Source organism: Anopheles moucheti, chromosome 3 (genome assembly GCF_943734755.1).
Source record: "Anopheles moucheti chromosome 3, idAnoMoucSN_F20_07, whole genome shotgun sequence".
Classification (NCBI taxonomy): Eukaryota; Metazoa; Arthropoda; class Insecta; order Diptera; family Culicidae; genus Anopheles; species Anopheles moucheti.
This window is the reverse complement of record NC_069141.1, coordinates 7,765,168-7,783,622: the sequence shown is the minus strand read 5'-3', so window position 1 is coordinate 7,783,622 and position 18,455 is coordinate 7,765,168. Positions and strand designations below refer to the sequence as shown.

At 49.4% G+C, this 18,455-nt stretch overlaps 1 protein-coding gene across 1 annotated transcript; it reads left to right on the top strand.

Moving 5' to 3' along the window:
* Positions 1-16,298: 16,298 nt before the first annotated feature.
* Positions 16,299-18,028, top strand: LOC128304479 (extracellular serine/threonine protein kinase four-jointed). Its single transcript, XM_053041674.1, has one exon. The coding sequence runs from the start codon at positions 16,361-16,363 to the stop codon at positions 18,026-18,028; it is 1,668 nt and encodes a 555-aa protein (XP_052897634.1). The 5' UTR covers positions 16,299-16,360.
* The last annotated feature ends 427 nt before the right edge of the window (positions 18,029-18,455 follow it).

Genomic DNA, 18,455 nt, shown 5'->3' with positions numbered 1-18,455 from the left:
TCATAGCCTTATAAGCTTCTCGTCTTAAAACTCCCTGTCAGCGCTATATTTTGTACATCTGTCATCAATCAACTCGTGTATTTCTTCTGTTGCTTTCAATCGAACACAATAGTAAGGAAGTGCATTCCAATTCCTGCCAACCGTACCGCATTCACTCCCGTCCGAAAGTATCCTTCCCGTACGCTCACCGCGCAATTAGAATGCTCACCGTACGTCCCACTTGACAAAAGGAACCAGCCAGACAGGCAGCCAGCCAGCTCGACTTCCTTCTTGAGCGCTAGAAATCAATTACCTTTAGTCTCAAAGTACGTAAACACACATACGCACGCACGAACCCAGCGGTCTTGCAGGGTCTTGCGACAGGAAGAGAAATGTGCCATGTAATGGTTTGCTGTCAAAATCGACACGAACGCCGAACGCACCGAGGTGGAAGCAGACCAAGCACACCGGGGACGCTTTTAATCCGACAGGAATCTCCTTAGTCATCGACGGTGTTTAGAAATTGTAAGATTCTCATTTGGGTCGTTTTGTTCTCAGTTCCTGCTCGCACCACATCGTCTATTCTTGGGCCTTTTTTTTCTTTTTCTGGCACTGCTGCCCGGTGTTGCTTCTGTGTGTACCGGTGCATCCTGCGCAATCAGCGTGTGCGTGTGTGTTTGTAAAAGCGTAAGCAGCTTGCCTTCATGAGCGAAACACAGCTCAGGTGAAGAAAAATGATCAACAAACAATGAGGCAATGATTGTAGAGGAGTTGCCGTGGTGGTAACGGGCAGCGACGAAGGGAGTCCATTGAGCAAAAAGTGCTTTCGGTAACGAGGGCTTCAGTGAGGAGTCCTTCTGAGCAGACGGTTCGGCATACCGGCGCGCCAGTTGATCCTCTTCAAACCCGAGCTGCACCGAGACAGCGACAGCGTTTGTGATGAGGACGCAGCAGACAGGCAGCTAGACACGTCCCGTAGGAAGGATTATTTCAATCCGTGTGGGTGTTCGGAAATTCTTTGAACCGACGGTAGGCAGCCAGTGACAAAAGCGTACCAAAGCGCTGAAGAAGGAACCGGACCCGAGGGAAGCTCCCTAAAGGTAAACATGGCACAAATTTAGTCATTTCAGGCGTGTCGTGTTGGATCGGACAGGAAAAGGTAGTTAGATGCTGTGGCACTTCTGATGTTTGGGACGTCCTACCTACCTGGAGGTGTCTCAGCAAGCGGAAAGGATCGGCGAAAAACGTGGTCCGTAAAACATATCCCAAGGATCTGCGCACTAGCTCCTTGCCTTTGGACGGCTTCCACAAAAATGATAAAGTATTTCTCTCGCTTGCTTCTTCCGTTCATTTCACACGGTGCGACGGGATGGCGCAAATGAAATTCTCCGCTTTGCTCCAGTTCCCGGTACTAAGCGCGAGAGCAGCGCTGGAATGTGATCAACGATCCTCATCCTCAACTTAGCATTCCGTTCTTCTTCGGATCGGGAACTGGGGAACGGCATGTTTTGGGCCGAGGTTTTGTTTTGATGCGATCACCGCACGTTCTGGTTCCTTCGTTTCGGCGGAAGATCAGTTGGAACCATGTGCTCCTTTGACCATGTGCTGTTGAGAGGACCTTTTTGCCACTGCTGGCTAAATCTTCGCTTTATGAGACGCCCCTCGTTGTTTCGGCTCCCGGCTTGGCACGGATACAACACCCGAAAACGGTTGTCAAATGAGATTCTTGGCTCACCAAATTCGAGTTCCACCGTGTGGTTTGATCATTTACGCCACATCAAGCACAGCCAAAACCGGCCAAACCAAGTGTCAAGGGCTGCAAAGTGAAGTGCCGTCCCGGGGTGGAAAGTGAAACGAAAGGACACCAAAAGTCTAAATGGTGGCGAAACGATGAGCGTAGAAAAGGAGGGAGAATAAAACGCAGCAGCACAGAAGTGGTAGCAGAACTCTCTAAAAAGTGCTGCGCGACTTCAACCGGTAGGCAAGCGGCGAACCTCGTCGGAGGTACGGGGGGAAGTAAATGCGCCGACCGGAGACAGATAATATGAGTGGCATTTCTGAACGTCGTACGTCTGTCTGTTTCTTAATTTCTACCAAATGCCGAGCTGAAGGAGTACCCTCTTAGTGCCCCTGAGACCGTGCCCGATGTCCGCCGTCGCGGTAAGACGGCAAGCGTAAGGACAGTACGATGCGCGGTCGTTCCTTCGCGATCGGTTGCGGAGATGGTAGCGGAATGCAGTCTTTGGAGCCGCCAGCGAAGCGGCTGTAGGTCTGTTTTGGGTGTCTCTTTTCATCGCGAGCGCAACCCACAAACGATACCACCGTCACACCGAAGGGCTGGGGAATGTCTTGACGGTAAAGTATGTATTAATAAATCGAGAGTTGTTCCCCCCTGTTAGAAGCGATCTCACGGGACGTTTTGCTTGCGTTTCCTCGCCGGAGGCGTTCCAGAGACGTGGGGATCATTCATTGGAAATCAATCAAGATTGTCATTAAATGAGATTATAGGCCAGCATAAATGGAACAATTCGTGTCTGTTTGAGGTATTGCTGTGAGATTTAACATATTTTTACAAACAAATTCTCAAGTTTTCAAACCATTTTTGGATGATTGAAGATGTTTTGAATATTTGTAAACAATTCAATTTTATCAAATTCTACAAGAGTTTGGAAATCTCGCTTGACGTGGCATTTAAGTCTTTCTTGAGTCGCTTTCTTATACGTTGGCAATTTAACTCAAGAACACTGGAAAGCGGTCAACAATGATTATTCATTGACCTTCTATGATGTCTTTTCGACATGCGGTGAGTTTGTCTCAGCTCCTGATCTACTGATCTGGCCCAAAATTGTGAAGGATTACCATCAATTGTCAGCTCAAGATAGGAGCCCAACGCTTAAACTTACTAATTAATGGCTGTGGTACTGCATATTCACACCAAATGTATGGTGTCGAAGATACCATTAGCCCAGCGAATGGTCCAATATCTCAACACAATCTGTATTCTCGTTGCGATACGATAGTCTCGATCAAGGCAACAACTTTATTTACGAAATCGACTTACAGACACCTCATCATCGGGATAGCAAAGTGAGGGTTTCGTTCGGTTCGTGACGACCTCGGAACGTGTAGGTGGCACCGCTGCAATAACCATTTCGTTCGCTTTTGTCTTCCCGTGCAGACAAAGGTCGGTAACAGCGAGAGTTGGTGAATTAAGTCCTTTTTCTTCTGGGGGGCAGCGACGGACAACGCTGCTTGCGATTTATAATTCAAATTTATTCCTCAAGGTCGACTGCATCAATGTTTCGTACTTCAAGGAAGGAACCCATTTTACTGGGATGAGTTATCGAATAAAGCGTATAATCATACAGTGGCAATTGGGTTGGTTAAACTTTCCGCATTTAAATATTTAAAGCGTACAAAACGCATTACTAAACACAAATCATATCAAGAAGTTTCGGTTATGTCGGTTTTGCCATGTCTAACACTTCATTTCACGAACTGCTTGAACAAATCATAGAAGCGAACAATCGATCCGAAACCCATGTCCACCAGAAACAACGGCCGAAACGCGTTTCCTGTTGAAACGAGATCCCCCTGTCGACCCGAAACGCATCGCATCGTGTCGAGGTGAGAAAAGCAAACGACGTGTTCTGGCTGTGTTTTCAGCACGTGTAACAATACACGACGCCCGGCCCAGCATCACCGCTCATGTATGCGAGTCGCGCCAGTGGCAAATGCAGTCTGCAATTCCGATCCTGCACAAGGACACATCCCGGACCACGCAATCGTGGCGTTTTCCCCGTCGACTGCCAGTCGCTTGGCATCGTGCTGTGGTTTTTTCTTTGCAAAACAGAGCAAAAGCATGCGGGAAATGGTTCCTTGCGTGGCCGTACCATGCGATGAGGCTGGGAACGGCCACGCATAACTAGTGGGGACAAGTTATGTTTTTCGGCAGGATCGCATCGACCGCTTCCTGTATCCCGCATCGCACCGATCCGGCGGCATTGAATGCGATGTGGAATTGAGCTTAAATTTCAGCGCTCATGTACACCGGCAGCAACCCCATCAACAACAACACCAGCAAGAGGGTATGGAGGAGGAAGGGGAGATGGTTTCTCTTTTGTTCGCCCCGTGTTCCGTTGCCATCGGTTTTGCGGTCTGCACGGTGGACGGCACCCGCTTTTCGTGCATTTGTGCATTGGGACGGGATCCCGAACGATGGTCGGAAGCTCGAGCGAAATGATACGAAAGACATCAACGATCGCACGGCCGAGGAAACCTGTGGAATGTTGTAAGAATGTTCATTCGTCTTCTGTGTTTAGCATTGTCGCCCGTTTCGTGTGCCTATGCAGTGGGCTATGGGCCGTACACGCTTTGCTGCCGGGCCGCAAGGATGTGTGAGTCAAGCTTCTTTTTTTGTAATTAAATTTTGTATAAATGCGTGATTTATAGTAGAATCAAATGATTTGCTTTCATAACACACTAAATAAAATGTTCGTGATTATCGCGAAACACATTATTGAAAGATACAAAGTATTCAACTACCATTACCCGGACCTATCGGATTAAGAGATAGATTGTATCAAATGATAACCTCTTCACACATTTCGGTCCTGGGCGCGAGCGCACATGCAAAACTCATCGCCGAGAAGGACTTTCGCTACTTGACATTATTTCCAAGTGCATTCCAACTTCAATTGCTGCGCTGCTCAACAATCGACACCGAGAGCACTTGACGAAGCCTGCGGGCACGCTGTGCAGAATGCCACGCGAGAAAAGCTAACGCGTCACACGCGTGAATGCAAGAGATTGTTTGCGCTCTTCAGTTTCTCCGCTGCTGCTATGTTATTTCAATCTAGTTTTGCTAGTTTGGAGTGTTGCGAAGCGTATGAAAAGATAATTTAATGGGGTGTGGAAAATAAAAAGTTGAGCACAATTTTACCATTTTAGTAGAAATTATTAAATAGGACTTATCACTTATCAAATTCCACGATAAGTCCGGATGGAAAAAAGTACCGAAAATTCTGAACAAACTACCAGAGATACTCAACGGAAGACGACGGAAAGGTTCTTAAAATTCGCAAACCCAAACCACCACTGGTTGCAGCCGATGCAAGAGCGCACAAAACGACGGGAGATGAAAACGCGAACGGAAGAAGCGTCTACCATCGCAGAACCGTCGCACAAGAAGCACATGAGCGAACCGAACGTTAAAGGCACGGCCAGATAACACTGACACGTGAGAATATATGAACGTGATGGCGAGCGCTCGATACGGGGCCGAACATTAAATGGTCTACGACCACGGTGGCGGTGATCGTCGCAATGGCAGCGGCCAAATGCGTTCGGTTTCACTTCCAAGGGGCGATCCTCCAGTCACGTAGGTGGATTTACCTCCATTTAAGCTCCGCAAATAGACAGCCAGATGAGTGCGGGAAGTCCTGCGGGTGGGTGGAAGGAGGAGCAGCTATTCCTGCAGCCACAACCACCACCGTTGATGCTTGCTGTCTCTGCCGGCAGTGAATGCTTAGGAGGTTATAAGCATATTTTATCAAAAACGGGTATTAAAGAGTAAATGGTGTCAAAGTGAACCGTTTAAGCTTCGTGCGGATTGTCGACTGCGTGCCATCGGTAGGGTTTAACGGTGCGTCGAGGAAGAAAGCAAGCAAGAATGTGTGCATTGAATGCAGAATTGTCACTGGCACTGTTGTGCCAATAGATTGCTCTAAGAGGGATTCTGTGGGATATTTTTTTAAATAGGAATTTGCACTTCATATGGTTCTTATCTTTGTTCTTGTTTTTTGATAAGTTTGAAAAAGGTTGTAATATTACTTTTTCAATTCTTAATTAAAATAGTTATAATGTTCATGAATGTCCAACACCATGAATCTTGTTGAATTCAATGATTGCAACATGTACGATTTATTACAGATGATTCTCTTCCTACAACCAGTAAGACACAACAGTGACACTTCAAGCCTGAGTTGCACCGAAGACCGATAATTAATTTTGATTTATGCTATATTTAGCTGAACTTGACGTAACCGCTTGGTAGTGTTTGATATCCAGCTGCCCATTACCCAATGACGGTGGAAGCCTCGTACCAATTTGTACCGGGAAACTGTTCCGGGGCATACAATTGCAGTTGCACCAGCACCGATTGCACAGTTTGCATGGTAAAAGCAAAGGTTCTAAGTACCATCACCCATTTTAACCCGCTCCTCACCCGCTTGCTGAGCAGAGGAAGTGCGTAAAGCATGAACATACACCGATCGCTGTTCTAAAACATGAGTTCCAAGCGAGTGACGGGAAGAGAAAAATAATACACCAGAGCACAACAAAAAAAAACCACAACATGAACACTTGCAGCATCGTGTGCAGAAGATGCAGCTAGCTGCTGAAGTTGCTGGTGCATCAACTAGCCCTTTCCCTCGGGCGTCCGGTCAACCTTACGGCCGGTGTTCCCCTGCGCACATACATCCAGCGCCAAACCGTACGCCGGAGAGCGATAAACGTCGAAGCGAAAATACTTTATAAATCTTTAATAAACGAGAAAAATGTTATTATTGTCCCTCGGAGCTGAATAATCATGTTTTATATATGTTCCATCCATCTGCGCACCGGGATAGCGCGGGGTGCGCATCGGATGCATTTCGCTTCACGTTTCGCGGTTTCCTCGCAACGCAACTTGACGCGGCGAAGCGATCGCACCATCGGCAGCGCCACCACACAGGAATGGAAGAAGAAGGGAACGGTGCGGAATGGGCGCGCGATGGGTGTTTTTACGTCCCCCTCAGGGTAGGGTTGTCGGTTTGTGGCATCGGGTTGAGCGACATCGGTTTCGGTGTGTTTTGCGACAAGAGCCACTCACGATGGGCTGACACTTTGCGGCCGTATGTGAAATGGCAGCAATGGGCAATGGGGTACGATGCGCCGTACAATCCATCCATCGATTGCAGATAAATATATTGCAATGATTAATTGATTATCACGCTGAGCAGATCGCTGAGGGACGATCGTGGAAAGATACGCAGATACGGTGAGATGGGATAGTGGTTAGGGAATGAAAGGGGGTAGATTTAAGTCTAGGCAAAAGCTTCGTGCGGTTGAGAAAGTCCAACCCAACGGGATGATCCATGGTTGATCCAATGCGGAGTCTCTAGGCATCACCACATGCTTTTTCCCTCTCCCAGGTTGTGGAGCGCTGTTGATCCCACGCCTACAGGTAAACCAAGCAACAAGAACAAGCGTAAGAAGGGTGACTCATCTGCCGGTTTCGATACTGCGATGCTCGCAAATCGTTCACGACACGACAGCATAATGTGCCGGATTACGATTGCCGTCACGCTTTGCGCCGTTCGGCAGGATACAGTTTCCACCCGGGCGTCAATGTGCTTACGGCCCGGGTGATCGAAGATCTATCGAGCGACTCGCTTCGCTGATGTGGCCGTGTCAAACGCGACGCAACGCGCAATCGCGAATCGAATCCTTCCCCGGACCGGAATCTATAGGCTAGGTGGTGGCGGTGCGTCGAGTTTGTTCCCGTCGATCGTAGATCAGTTGATTGAGTTGACTGCAGGGGCTACCAGGAGGACGATTGACGGCTGTTGCTGCTGCTTTTGCTGTAGCTATTGCTGTTACCTGTGCCATCATCGTCTGCTGTTGATTTAGGCTGCCTGTCGCACCCATGGCGTTGGCAGAGTGGAACGTTTCGTGCACGTGTGAGGGCGATTGATTGTTACGGGCATGGAAAGGGGGGAAAGGGGAGCGACGATTTTGCAGTGGGGCTAGCTGCAGTTCGCCACACTGCGCTTTTGCTGTTTCTGCCGTGCAATGACGTTGATTAATTTGCCTTTGTTAAGTGTGAGATGCTATCTATGATTATCGATTGGTTTTGTTTCAGAGCGCTTCGCTGGCTGCTTTCTCATCTTCAAATTTTGTTTCGACCAAGCGATATTGTAAAATCCAAATAAAGCTACAAATTTGAAAAATAAAACTCCGCTTCGTAGCCAGTCTTACATTCAAAAGCACAAAACATTTTTTTCGGGTTCGTCGCTTGAAGTCTTTCGTACCATTTTGCTTGTTTTGAAAGGTTCGTCGCTTGAAGTCTTTCGAACGCTCCCAACGGCAACAAAACGGAAGCTTACTCTAAACGTCGTCGGAGAAAACATTTGAAGCCATTCAAAAATTAGCCTCCAACATTTTTCTCTAAAACGATTCCGTTACTTCCACCGATCGGCTACTCAACCGTGACAGCGACGTCGACTAGCCCCGTGTAGATGGTAAGTGTCAGTGTAGCTCATCATCGTGTGCCCGGTTTTCAGACCAATCAAAAGTTTTGAAGAATTCATTTGCATTTTCAAAATGGGCAAGAAAACAACCAAGCCCAAGCTCCGCTTGCCTGAACCGTCACGCTGTTAGATGCCCTGCGATGAGGCAGGAGAGCCGCTAGACGTGGTGGAGCGAACAAGAAGAAAAAAAAAGGCCCATCCCTTGTGACCCATTCGGACGGCCGTTATCATAATGTGTTTTAATGCTGCGCGTAGTGAAAAATAGATATCAATAAAATTTAATATGGTATTTTCTTATCGTTGTTGCTGTGTCCTCTCTGCGCACACTCCGCGTTCTTCCTGTGCCCGTGGCGTGAGTGCTGCACGCACTATCTCGTTTACTTTGTCACCGGTCGCCGGTGTGGCTTTCGTTGCAGCCGTCTCGCTTTGGTGCGACGGTACAACTTGTTTGAGAGAACAAGATGTATCGAAAGTCCATATTCCACCGCCCGTTCAGCTGCGAGATGTGTCGCAACGGCTACGAGTTCACTAGCGCTTTGAGTGGCTCATAATTCATACTACCGTAATAAAAAGCCTAAGCAGAACCAAAGCCAAAGCCCTCCCCAGTCCCATTCCGTACTCGGTCGGTTTGGAAGGCTTCGGTATTTAGACGCGTATGTTTCCCGATGATAAAGCTCGTAAAACTCTAACCATCGATTCGGGGGTTTATTTTGCATCGAGTCATGTTGCCACACTGTAGGTTGTCCCGAACGCATGCGCAGCACCGTCCGCTGTGCGTCACATCCGGCTGGTGGGAGAGTGAAAAGAAATTGTTCCAAAGGATGTCATATTGTTTACGGTTGGAATGCAGTTCCACCTATTTCTCGCCCAGCGTACACTCGTTTACACAGAGTACACCAGCATTACGGCATACCGATGGTGATGATGATGGTTGGCAGCTGGTTCTCCCTGCGGTTCGCAGTTAAGACACGGCCAAGATCCTCCGGTCGCTCTCTTTTGCACGCGCAAGAACCGATCTCTTTTACCGAAATCCCCGACGGCTACACCATAAATGCCAGACAAAGATCGTGAACGATCATGTATACACGTATTAATTTTTTCTGTGTTATGTTTTTTTTTGCTGTGTGTTCCTTTCGTAGCCGTTTCTTTCTCCTTCCTCCTGTTGGGTATTCTATGTTCTGCAACTCCATGCCCCGTTGCTCAACATACGCATACCTTAGCCGCCGTGTGATTCTTCCACAGCAGCCTTTGAATGGGACGACGTTGCTCGGACGCTTCTCTCGCATGCGCGTTCCCTTTTCCGCTGCAGGTGTCTGGGCTATGCTGTCGTTTCCGTCCACGAAGAGAGCTTTTAGAAGATTAAATTCTTGTTTCATTTTTTATGCTTTTTTATTTACTTCCTCTCTTGCGTCGGAGATTCAACAGCAGTGTGTAGAAATGTTTGAATGCTGCATTCTTTCACTCAAATGAGTTTAGTGTTTTATACTATTTCATTTAGTTTAGTTTACTTTCTCCGTATGTTGACTACCCCAGCTCATCAAAACTCTTATGACGTCCACATACCACAGAAAGGCTTCTTGGTGGGACCGTACAGGTAAACATGTGGATGAAATGCACCGTGATATCATGTTCAGCGGGAGCTTTTATGAGATCGTTCCTTCTCGTTCTCACTCAGCTTATTGTGTCTCTTGTACGATAGCTCTCTCTCACTTCCTCCAGCATGAAAGTTTCCCATGATCAAGTTCAAGCTGGTATGTCCCCGTCCATGTTCTTCAACATTCATTCCAGTTGTTTGAACTACGCGCGTACTCATGCACAAGGGGTTGAAATTCCCGGCACGCCGTGTTACTCAGCTCGCCAACCCTCAAAGTTCGATCGCTATCATTGCTCTCTTTCTGCTGGCCAATGCTTTACGCATTTGTGTGGGTGCCAGCTCTGCATCGTTCCCTCAACTACACCGATTCGTTAGCTCTCTCGTTCGTATTCTCTCCTTGGGAAAACATTTAAATATCCACCGCTATTGTTTGTGCGACAGTGTTAGTACCAGATTGAAAAGCTCTCTCTCTCTCTTGCGGTGTTGTGGCTCTCCGATTGTTGTTTTGTATTTTAAAAAGAAAACAAAAGTCCCCACTGAATATAAGAGAGTACGTGGTTTTCTTCCTTCATAAATGATCGCCGTGTGTTAGTAAGTGGCGAAGAGCACGCTCATTGAAGAAATATGCATAGGAATTGTGCGACAGAGAGATGAGAGCGTGTGTGAGCGTGATGCTAGATTGAAGAGAACTTGATCCTCGAAAAGCTACCCGGTGCAGAAGATCGCAAAAAGATTGTCGAAGCCGCAAATGCCGTCGGCAAAATGGACCTTTTGCAACGATCAGTTGTTTTGGTGGGTTTAACATGATTGTTTGCACTTGGACAAAGATTTTCAACATGAAAATATAGTTCAACGTGAGATTTGAAGAAACAGAGAATAGTGTTCAAAAAATCTTTGACAATATTGAAGCATATTCATTGAATTAATAGCTTGCAATAAATATCTTCATATTAATGAACGAGTTCCGGATTTACTTTTGCAAATAAAAATCGGAATGAGAATATATCCAATTGTCTTCGTTTATGCTACAAACGCTCGTTTGAGTTGTGAAGTTAATAGCTTTTTTTAAAATTAGTACAATTGATTTGAGACTTAAACAACTAAATTAGATGGTTTCTACACTTAACTAACATTTATTTTGTTCCTTGCGACATGCGACATAGTTTATTAGTTGACCTGTGACATTGTTTGACAAGCTTCTAAATTTTATATACAACCAATTTTTCAAATACAACCTAGATAAGTTTTGTGCTGTGAAAATTGTTTTGAGACTAGTTTAAATTTGTTTTTTCTCAAACAGAATTCATATTTATATACATACGTTTTTTTTTTTAGCAGAAACACATTTCAGCCCCTCTAAACAGTAACACAAATCGTTAGCTGTAAGCTTTTAACGTGCGTTTAATTAACATCAGACCCAAAATAAAAAAAGGTTCATGGTTTCTGGTTAAAAAAGTGCACTGCATTTCATGTGCGGTTAAAACCATCCTCTTCTTCCCAGCGCTCACATTGACGAATCATGAGCACAAACCGTGCGGTTTCGCAATTTCGCTTCCTGGCAGCAGGCCACCGGGCCCACTCGGGCGTTTGCGACACTCCCAGCGGCTCACAACATAATTTCCTTCCTTACAATTTCGTGGTCCAATTGAGTCAAAACTTTCCACGCCAGCGCACCCCAAAAATCTCGCAATCGCCCGGGCGCAAACCCTTGTCCTGACAGGCATTTACATTGCGTGACAGGCTTGCTTTGATTATTGTTATTAATTTCTACGCTGCTCCGCGTCCCATCCGATCGAACCCTTCTCCTTCCCTAGCATGCACTGTTTCGCTCCTTGTCGTCCGGTTCGGCACAGCGCGCGGGAACGGGACAGCCGGTGGTGTCGCTAGGGCGAAAGCTCTGGCGAGCTTTTTAGCGCCAGACAACTACGCTCTCGCTCACGCCACCGCGCTCTCGTACCGCGAGAGCTGAGCGAGATGCACCTGTGTGTGGGTCGAGAGATCGTGCCCGTACCTTGATCTGGCAAGCACACGGGAGCCCACACCGTGCCGGAGTTCCGTTCCAGTCACCAATTTTGTGGTAGATTTCGTGGCGAACGGTCCATCTTTTCGATCTCGCTCCCCGGTTTGGTGCAGATTTGTCGAGTGCGCAGTTGTCTGTTGTCGAGCAGAAGTGACCGTGCCTGTAGTTGGGAACGTCTATCCGTTAACGAACTGGATTGTATAAGTGGTGTCGAGTGAACACAATCCGGAGGTAATAATTTTCTGCAAAATCTAATCGAACACGATGCGGAAGAGTTGCTTTAGCTGTAAGGTTGTGTATAAGTTGCGTTGCAAGTAGTGCAGAAAGGTGAACATGATGAAGGAACTGTTAGTGCGATTGATTATGATAGGGACGATCTACCATCACCCACAGCTACCGCCGGCAAACGCGAATGAAAACTCCGTCGGTTATCTGTTGTAGCGCTTCATTGCATTATCAACCAACAGCATACAACGAATTGATATTTAGTGTTTGAAAGTTGTTTCGTTTACAACTGTCACCAACGTTATCAGAGCCGAATGTGTTGCATCGTAACTTTAAAGAACTGATCAACATCCATTTACCTGCGGTTTCGTAAGCTTCGGTGTTTGGTGGCGTGAAAGATATATGCCCTGGGATTTGGGTCACTGTTCGCCATCCAAAGTGAACCCAAATGCGTGTGTGTGTGTCTGTGTGATTATGTGTGTTTGTAAGTGGTCTTCTAGCTGATATCGACACGGATGTGCGTTTTGATACCGGTTGAAGGGTTTTGGGCGATGTACGCACCCTCTCCCGTAAAGGGATTTCTTCCAATGAAACACGAGATTTTTCCAACAGTTTCGTTCGCTAACCGCACAAACGAACCGGGGCACCGCAAAAACCGGCGACCGAACGTTGGCCGGGAGCTTTTCATGTTTGTTTTTTAGGGGGCGATCATTTCGATTTTCGGTCCCGGTGCGGCCACCGTTCGAGGGGGGAGGGTTGCGTTGGGTAAAGGATGAAGATTTTTGAGGACATTGTACCGAAAAAAGCAAAACCACCACCCAAGACACACGATCGTGCAGCGGGATGATGTTTGCCGTCGCCGTGGTGGTATAGATCGATGTGCGTAACTTGAACCGGTTGATGTTTTTCGTCCCTTCCTACCGGTCCGGTTCCTGGTTTGCCTGGGACCAAGCGACAGGTCAAGATGTTGATTCGGACCGAAGATTCACCAAGGTTCCTGGCCGAGCCTGAGCAGACGATCAGGGAAGGAACTACACATGGAAACGAGGCCGGGGTGTGGAATACCTTCTTCAACTGTCCGAAGCCCGACACTGTATCGCCTCGAGCCACGTTGAAGTGGTCGAGTCCGTGGCTCGCACGCAGGATCCGGACACTTCATGCCGGTCCTCGCACATCAACGCCGTGCTGCAGTTGAAATTGGTACATGAGTGAAACGGGGTAGCGAAAAAAGCGATAAAAGAGGCTCTCTGCGAGGTGAGATGAGGGAACGCGCCCCTGCATCGGGCCCCGAGTGGAACTCCCTCCTACCGCCCCTCTCCCTTAAGGCACTGACTGCTGAAGTGGCTGAAGACGTAGCTGAAGATGCTTCAGGTGCCCTCACAGAACGGTGCGTGTCGTGTCGGAATCAGTGTGTCTCGGGGTAGAATCTCCCGCTCGGGACAGAATTCCAGTACGCGAACACCTTCACCCTGCAGCAAGGGCTGGTTGGTGGTAGGTTGAGTTTGGTGGAACAGTGAGGCAAAAAAAAAATAAAAGCAACACGACGAACACACAAACACACAGCGACACTCGCGAGCTACGCTGTGCACCGTATTCGAGAGGGCTTACCCGGGGGATAAGGGGAGGACGACTAATCAGGCGGAAGGACCGCGGAAGAGCTGAGAACGGGAACGATAAAGAATTCCAAAAGGCCATCCCGTGGCAGAGGAGCAAAGCACGAACGCAGAGAACACAAAAATCTCAACCCCCCCACCACCCCCCACAGCGGTATGGTTGCGCCGGGGACGCGGTTTGGTTTTTCGGACAACACACGGAACGAAAAAGGGGGAATAAAAAAAACCCGCTGCCATCCAATTCCATAGCGGACGGACGGATTTTGGGATGGGGGGGTGGACGGGGGGGGGAGGAACGCACACGTCTGGTTGGCCGGTTGCGACGCCCAGGCGCGCAGGACAGCGCTCGCTTGACTCGGGGGCAGGAGATTGTGGGTGTTTTGCGTTCAGGTTTCGTGTGCGGTGTTGGAGCGTTGCGTTCATTCAAGCCCGCCCGTGATAAAGCATGCTCCGGGCGTGCACCGTTCGCCGGGACCCGCCTCGCCCGGTCGTTTGCCGGAGAGTGTCGGTTGATGCATTTCTGTACTTAAGATTATTTATAAGGGTCTGTACATGCTTCCCATTTAGAGCTTAAGAGCCTGGCCCCGTTGGAGGACTTAATCGAAACGTGTGTGCGTTTTCAAGGGAAACGAAACGAAATGGTGTTTTTGGTGTGCGGGATAACATTTGCAATGGAGTTTTAAATATGGAAATACATTATTACGTCTAGCGATACAATGTACCATCTAACAGTTGCGGCATTCTTTGCTCGTTTACTTTGCTTTCCAGGCCACCGACAAGCGGCGGGTCCGAGTCGAACGAAAGACTTCAACGAAAAAGCGACGAACCCCGTCTGTTTATTTTTTATTCCCGAGCCAGAGCGGTGTCACCCATCGGGACGGATAGTGTTTCGATCCGATTTCGCAAACAGTGTCAAGTGTGCTGCACCATAGTGTGACGCGTGTGTCGTGCCATTTCGTGTGCGATGTAGAAATGATGCCCCGAAACGGTGGCGCCCAAACAGATCGTAGTAGTGCATGCGGGAAATCTGTCCCATCGGTGGTGCTTTCGCGAGTGTCTCTCATTCCCGGGCGTGCCTTTACCGTGAGGCTGGTATAGCTGAAATATAGAAGTAGCGCTCTTGGAGGAAGGAAAATAAAAACGAGCGTTCCAAAAATAAAAGAAAGCACCCCTCCCGATCGTTCCGTCAACGCGGTGCAACGTAAAGAGCGAAGAGGGTGGTAAAAGTGCATACGGTGCATACAGCGCAGTGATGCAAAAGGTTCGCGTTTGCGGTGCAGTGATAATAATAATGTGTAGCACCTCGCCGGTTACTGCCCTGCCGCCAGCAGGAAGCGTGTACTAACGAGCCGCAATCAGTCCGAGCCCGTCCCGATCGTGTGGATCGCATATCGCGCGGCACATCGCGAGGCCCACGACGTCGACAAACGGCGACGACGGGGCTTGTTTGAAGCGGGAGAAAAAGGATTTATTGTCCCCAATCGTGATCGGCAAACAACCCCAACAACAACCCCCTTTTGGGGTCCCATCTCGTGCTAGTGAGTGTGCGTACGAACGTGTCCGCGCGCGCACTTGTGTCTGTGTGCATATGTGTGTACGTGTGTAAATGTGTACGGGTTGTGTGCGGTGTATGAGTTTGTTTATGTTCGGCTGCGAGGAAGCGGCGGATCCACATCGCATCCGAGAATCGTGATTGTGCTCCGCATTGTGCCGGGGCACTTTACACCCTCCCGGCGTGTTCGTCTTCCCGGTTTCGCGGTGCCTCGACAATGCGGACGAGCCGAGGCGAAAAAAGTATGAAATAAAAATAATCCTTCACCACCCCCCATTCGCTCGCCGACGACTGATGCCGTACGGTGTGGATGCGTGATTTCGGCGTGTCCTCGTGTGTCCCATCGCAAGGGTCTCGCAAGTGCGGAGGAGTTCGTGTGTTTCTCGGGGTGTCTCGTTTGGAAGTTGGTGTCGGAGGTTTTTTTGTGCTGTGCTGTTGCCTGTAGCCTCAGTTCGAAACCTGGGCAAAAAAAAAACGAGCGCTCCACCGTTCAGGGAAAAAGGGATTCTGAGGGAGAGTTTATCGCACACAAATAAATCAATTATTATAAGGCTCAATACGGAAGAAGAAGTAAAACGGGGCGATAGAGAGAGAGCGAGAAAAAAACGGTGCAACCACCGGTGAAGAAGAGCGACAGTGACCGAGAGTGTGATGCGATCAGTGCGGTAAGGATCGTGGGTGAAAAACGTCCCAAAAAAAAACGACAACAACGGAAAGCCACGAACCGAAAATCGCCATCATTATTGTAGTTTGTGAGCGTGTGTGTGTGTGTGCGTGTTTCGGAGCGAATATTCAGCGAGGATTGGAGTGTTGTAAAACTTCTCGCCGTGGTACAACAGTGGTCAAACGCTTAAAGTCCGCTTCACGTGTGCATTATCCCTGCGCGTAATCTCACCCCATCAACAACCGAAAACGGAAACAAATCATTGGAAAACGTACCCCGCGTGTGTGTCTGTGTGTTTCGCGCGCGGGTGAAAACTAAGCAGCGCGGTACGAACAAAAGGAATAAAACGGGATCCAGCATTGACCCCACGGGTGTTTGTTTGCAGGTGGGTGTTGTTGTTGTTGTCGTGCTGTGTGCGGAAAATGTTTGACGTGCGCACCGTCGAATCGGGTGCCTGTTGTGAACAAGAGCGTGATACTGGCGACAGCGCAATGTCAATGACCGCGCGACGACGGCGCGCCTTCCAGCGGCAGGCCTGTCTGCTGAGCGTTCTGGCCGCGTTTTCGCTCGGCCTGGCGCTCGGTGTGTTTGTGCCGCTGATCGGCATTTCGCAGGGTGCAGCAACCAAGGGTGCGGTGATGGTGGTGAGCGGGGAAGGTGGCAACCCCGAGATGGAGCCCCAGCCCGCGCTGCAAGCCCTGCATCACCCTGCCCACCGGATGCCTCATTTTCCGACAATCGACGATATCCGGTCGGACGATGGTCCACGGGGCCGGTACGCGCCGGTGTCGTTTATCGCGGAGGAAAAGCTGGTCGGCGAGGGAGAGGTAATGTTTCAGCCAAAACTGGACCCGGACGGTTTGATGGACAGAAAGCTGCCAGCGCCGGGCGCATCGATCGTGGAGCAAATGTTGGCCGGAAGTGGGAAGGTAGCGACCGGTCCGGTGCTGGAACGCCGCGAGTCTCGTGCGGGCAAGCTGGAGGAGTACAACCGGGAGGATGTGGAGGGCGTCATACGGGACGGTATCTACTGGGGTGCGAGTGTTGAGCGTGCCTTACCGGTAGGGTTCGATCGACGACAGAGCGACTCTTGGGCGCGGTATCTCCGAGAGGCGGAGGTAGAACGGTTAGAGATCGGTTGCGGACGCATGCAGAACCGTTTGCTGGTGTTCCGGGATGGTACGCGAGCATGTGCCCGATATAGGCAGAACACCGACCAGATCCAGGGTGAGCTGTTCTCGTTCTATCTCGGACAGCTGCTGAACCTCACCAACCTCGCACCGAGTGCGGCTTCCATCATTGATCCGGAGGCACGCCTATGGGCGGCAGCAACGGAGGAACTAGCGGGTGCTCAGTGGAAACCAACCAAGCCCGTCGTCATCACCAAGTGGATCGGTAATCTGGAACCAGCCGGTATCCCGCACCCATTCCGACCACTCGAGCGTCACCTGAACCGATTCGACGTACGCAACATTACCGAGGGACTCGACCGGCCCCGGGACGGCGTGAGACGGCTGCTCCTCGATCGGCTCGGCACAGCCCGGGACGTTCCCGTGAGCGCGGGCGCAACACCTTCAGCGACCGCACCACCATCACAACCCCCCTCGCCCGAGGTGCTGGAGCGGCTAGTCGAGCTGGCCCAGTGGTCCGACCTGATCGTGTTCGACTACCTCATCGCCAACCTGGACCGGGTCGTCAACAACCTGTACAACTTCCAGTGGAACGCGGAAATTATGGCGGCGCCCGCACACAATCTCGCCCGCCAGACCGACTCGTCGCTGCTCGTCTTTCTCGACAACGAGTCGGGCCTGCTTCACGGTTACCGGCTGCTGAAGAAGTACGAAGCCTACCACGGGCTGCTGCTGGACAACCTGTGCGTGTTCCGGCGGTCGACGGTCCGGGCGCTCGAAGGGTTGCGGGACGCGAGCGTCGGCCAGCGGTTGAATGCGCTGTTCGAGCGCACGACGACGGCGCAGATACGGGACGTGTTGCCACCGCTGCCGGAGAAATCCGTCAAGATTCTAGTCGACCGCATCGAACGGGTGCTCGGGCAGGTGCAGAAGTGTCGGGAAACGTTCGCCGTCCGATAGCCTATTCGGGTCCGGGATCGGGGAGTGATGGTGCAACGGTGATCGACGCCGGCGCGACATAAGACTGTGAGTCCTTGTGAGCGGTGGGAATTTATTATTATTATATTATTGCTATTTACTAGTTGGTTGTTTTATTGCGTTTTTTTTACTATGCTGTACAGTTAATTGTAAATGTACGTGTAAATCATACGTGTAGGTAGGATGAAAGCTAAGAAAAGCGGAAAAAACGGCACGAGAGCAAGCAAAAACAAAACAACAATGAAATAACAATGAAAAACACAACCAATAGGAGAGATACAAATCGAATGTTGCACGAAGCAAAAAACAAACAAAGTAGAGAAGAAGTAGGGCGTTTTCAAATGGCACACAACAAGAACAATTCCACATCAAACCAGATACACCACCCTTATTCGAGGACCTTCACGTC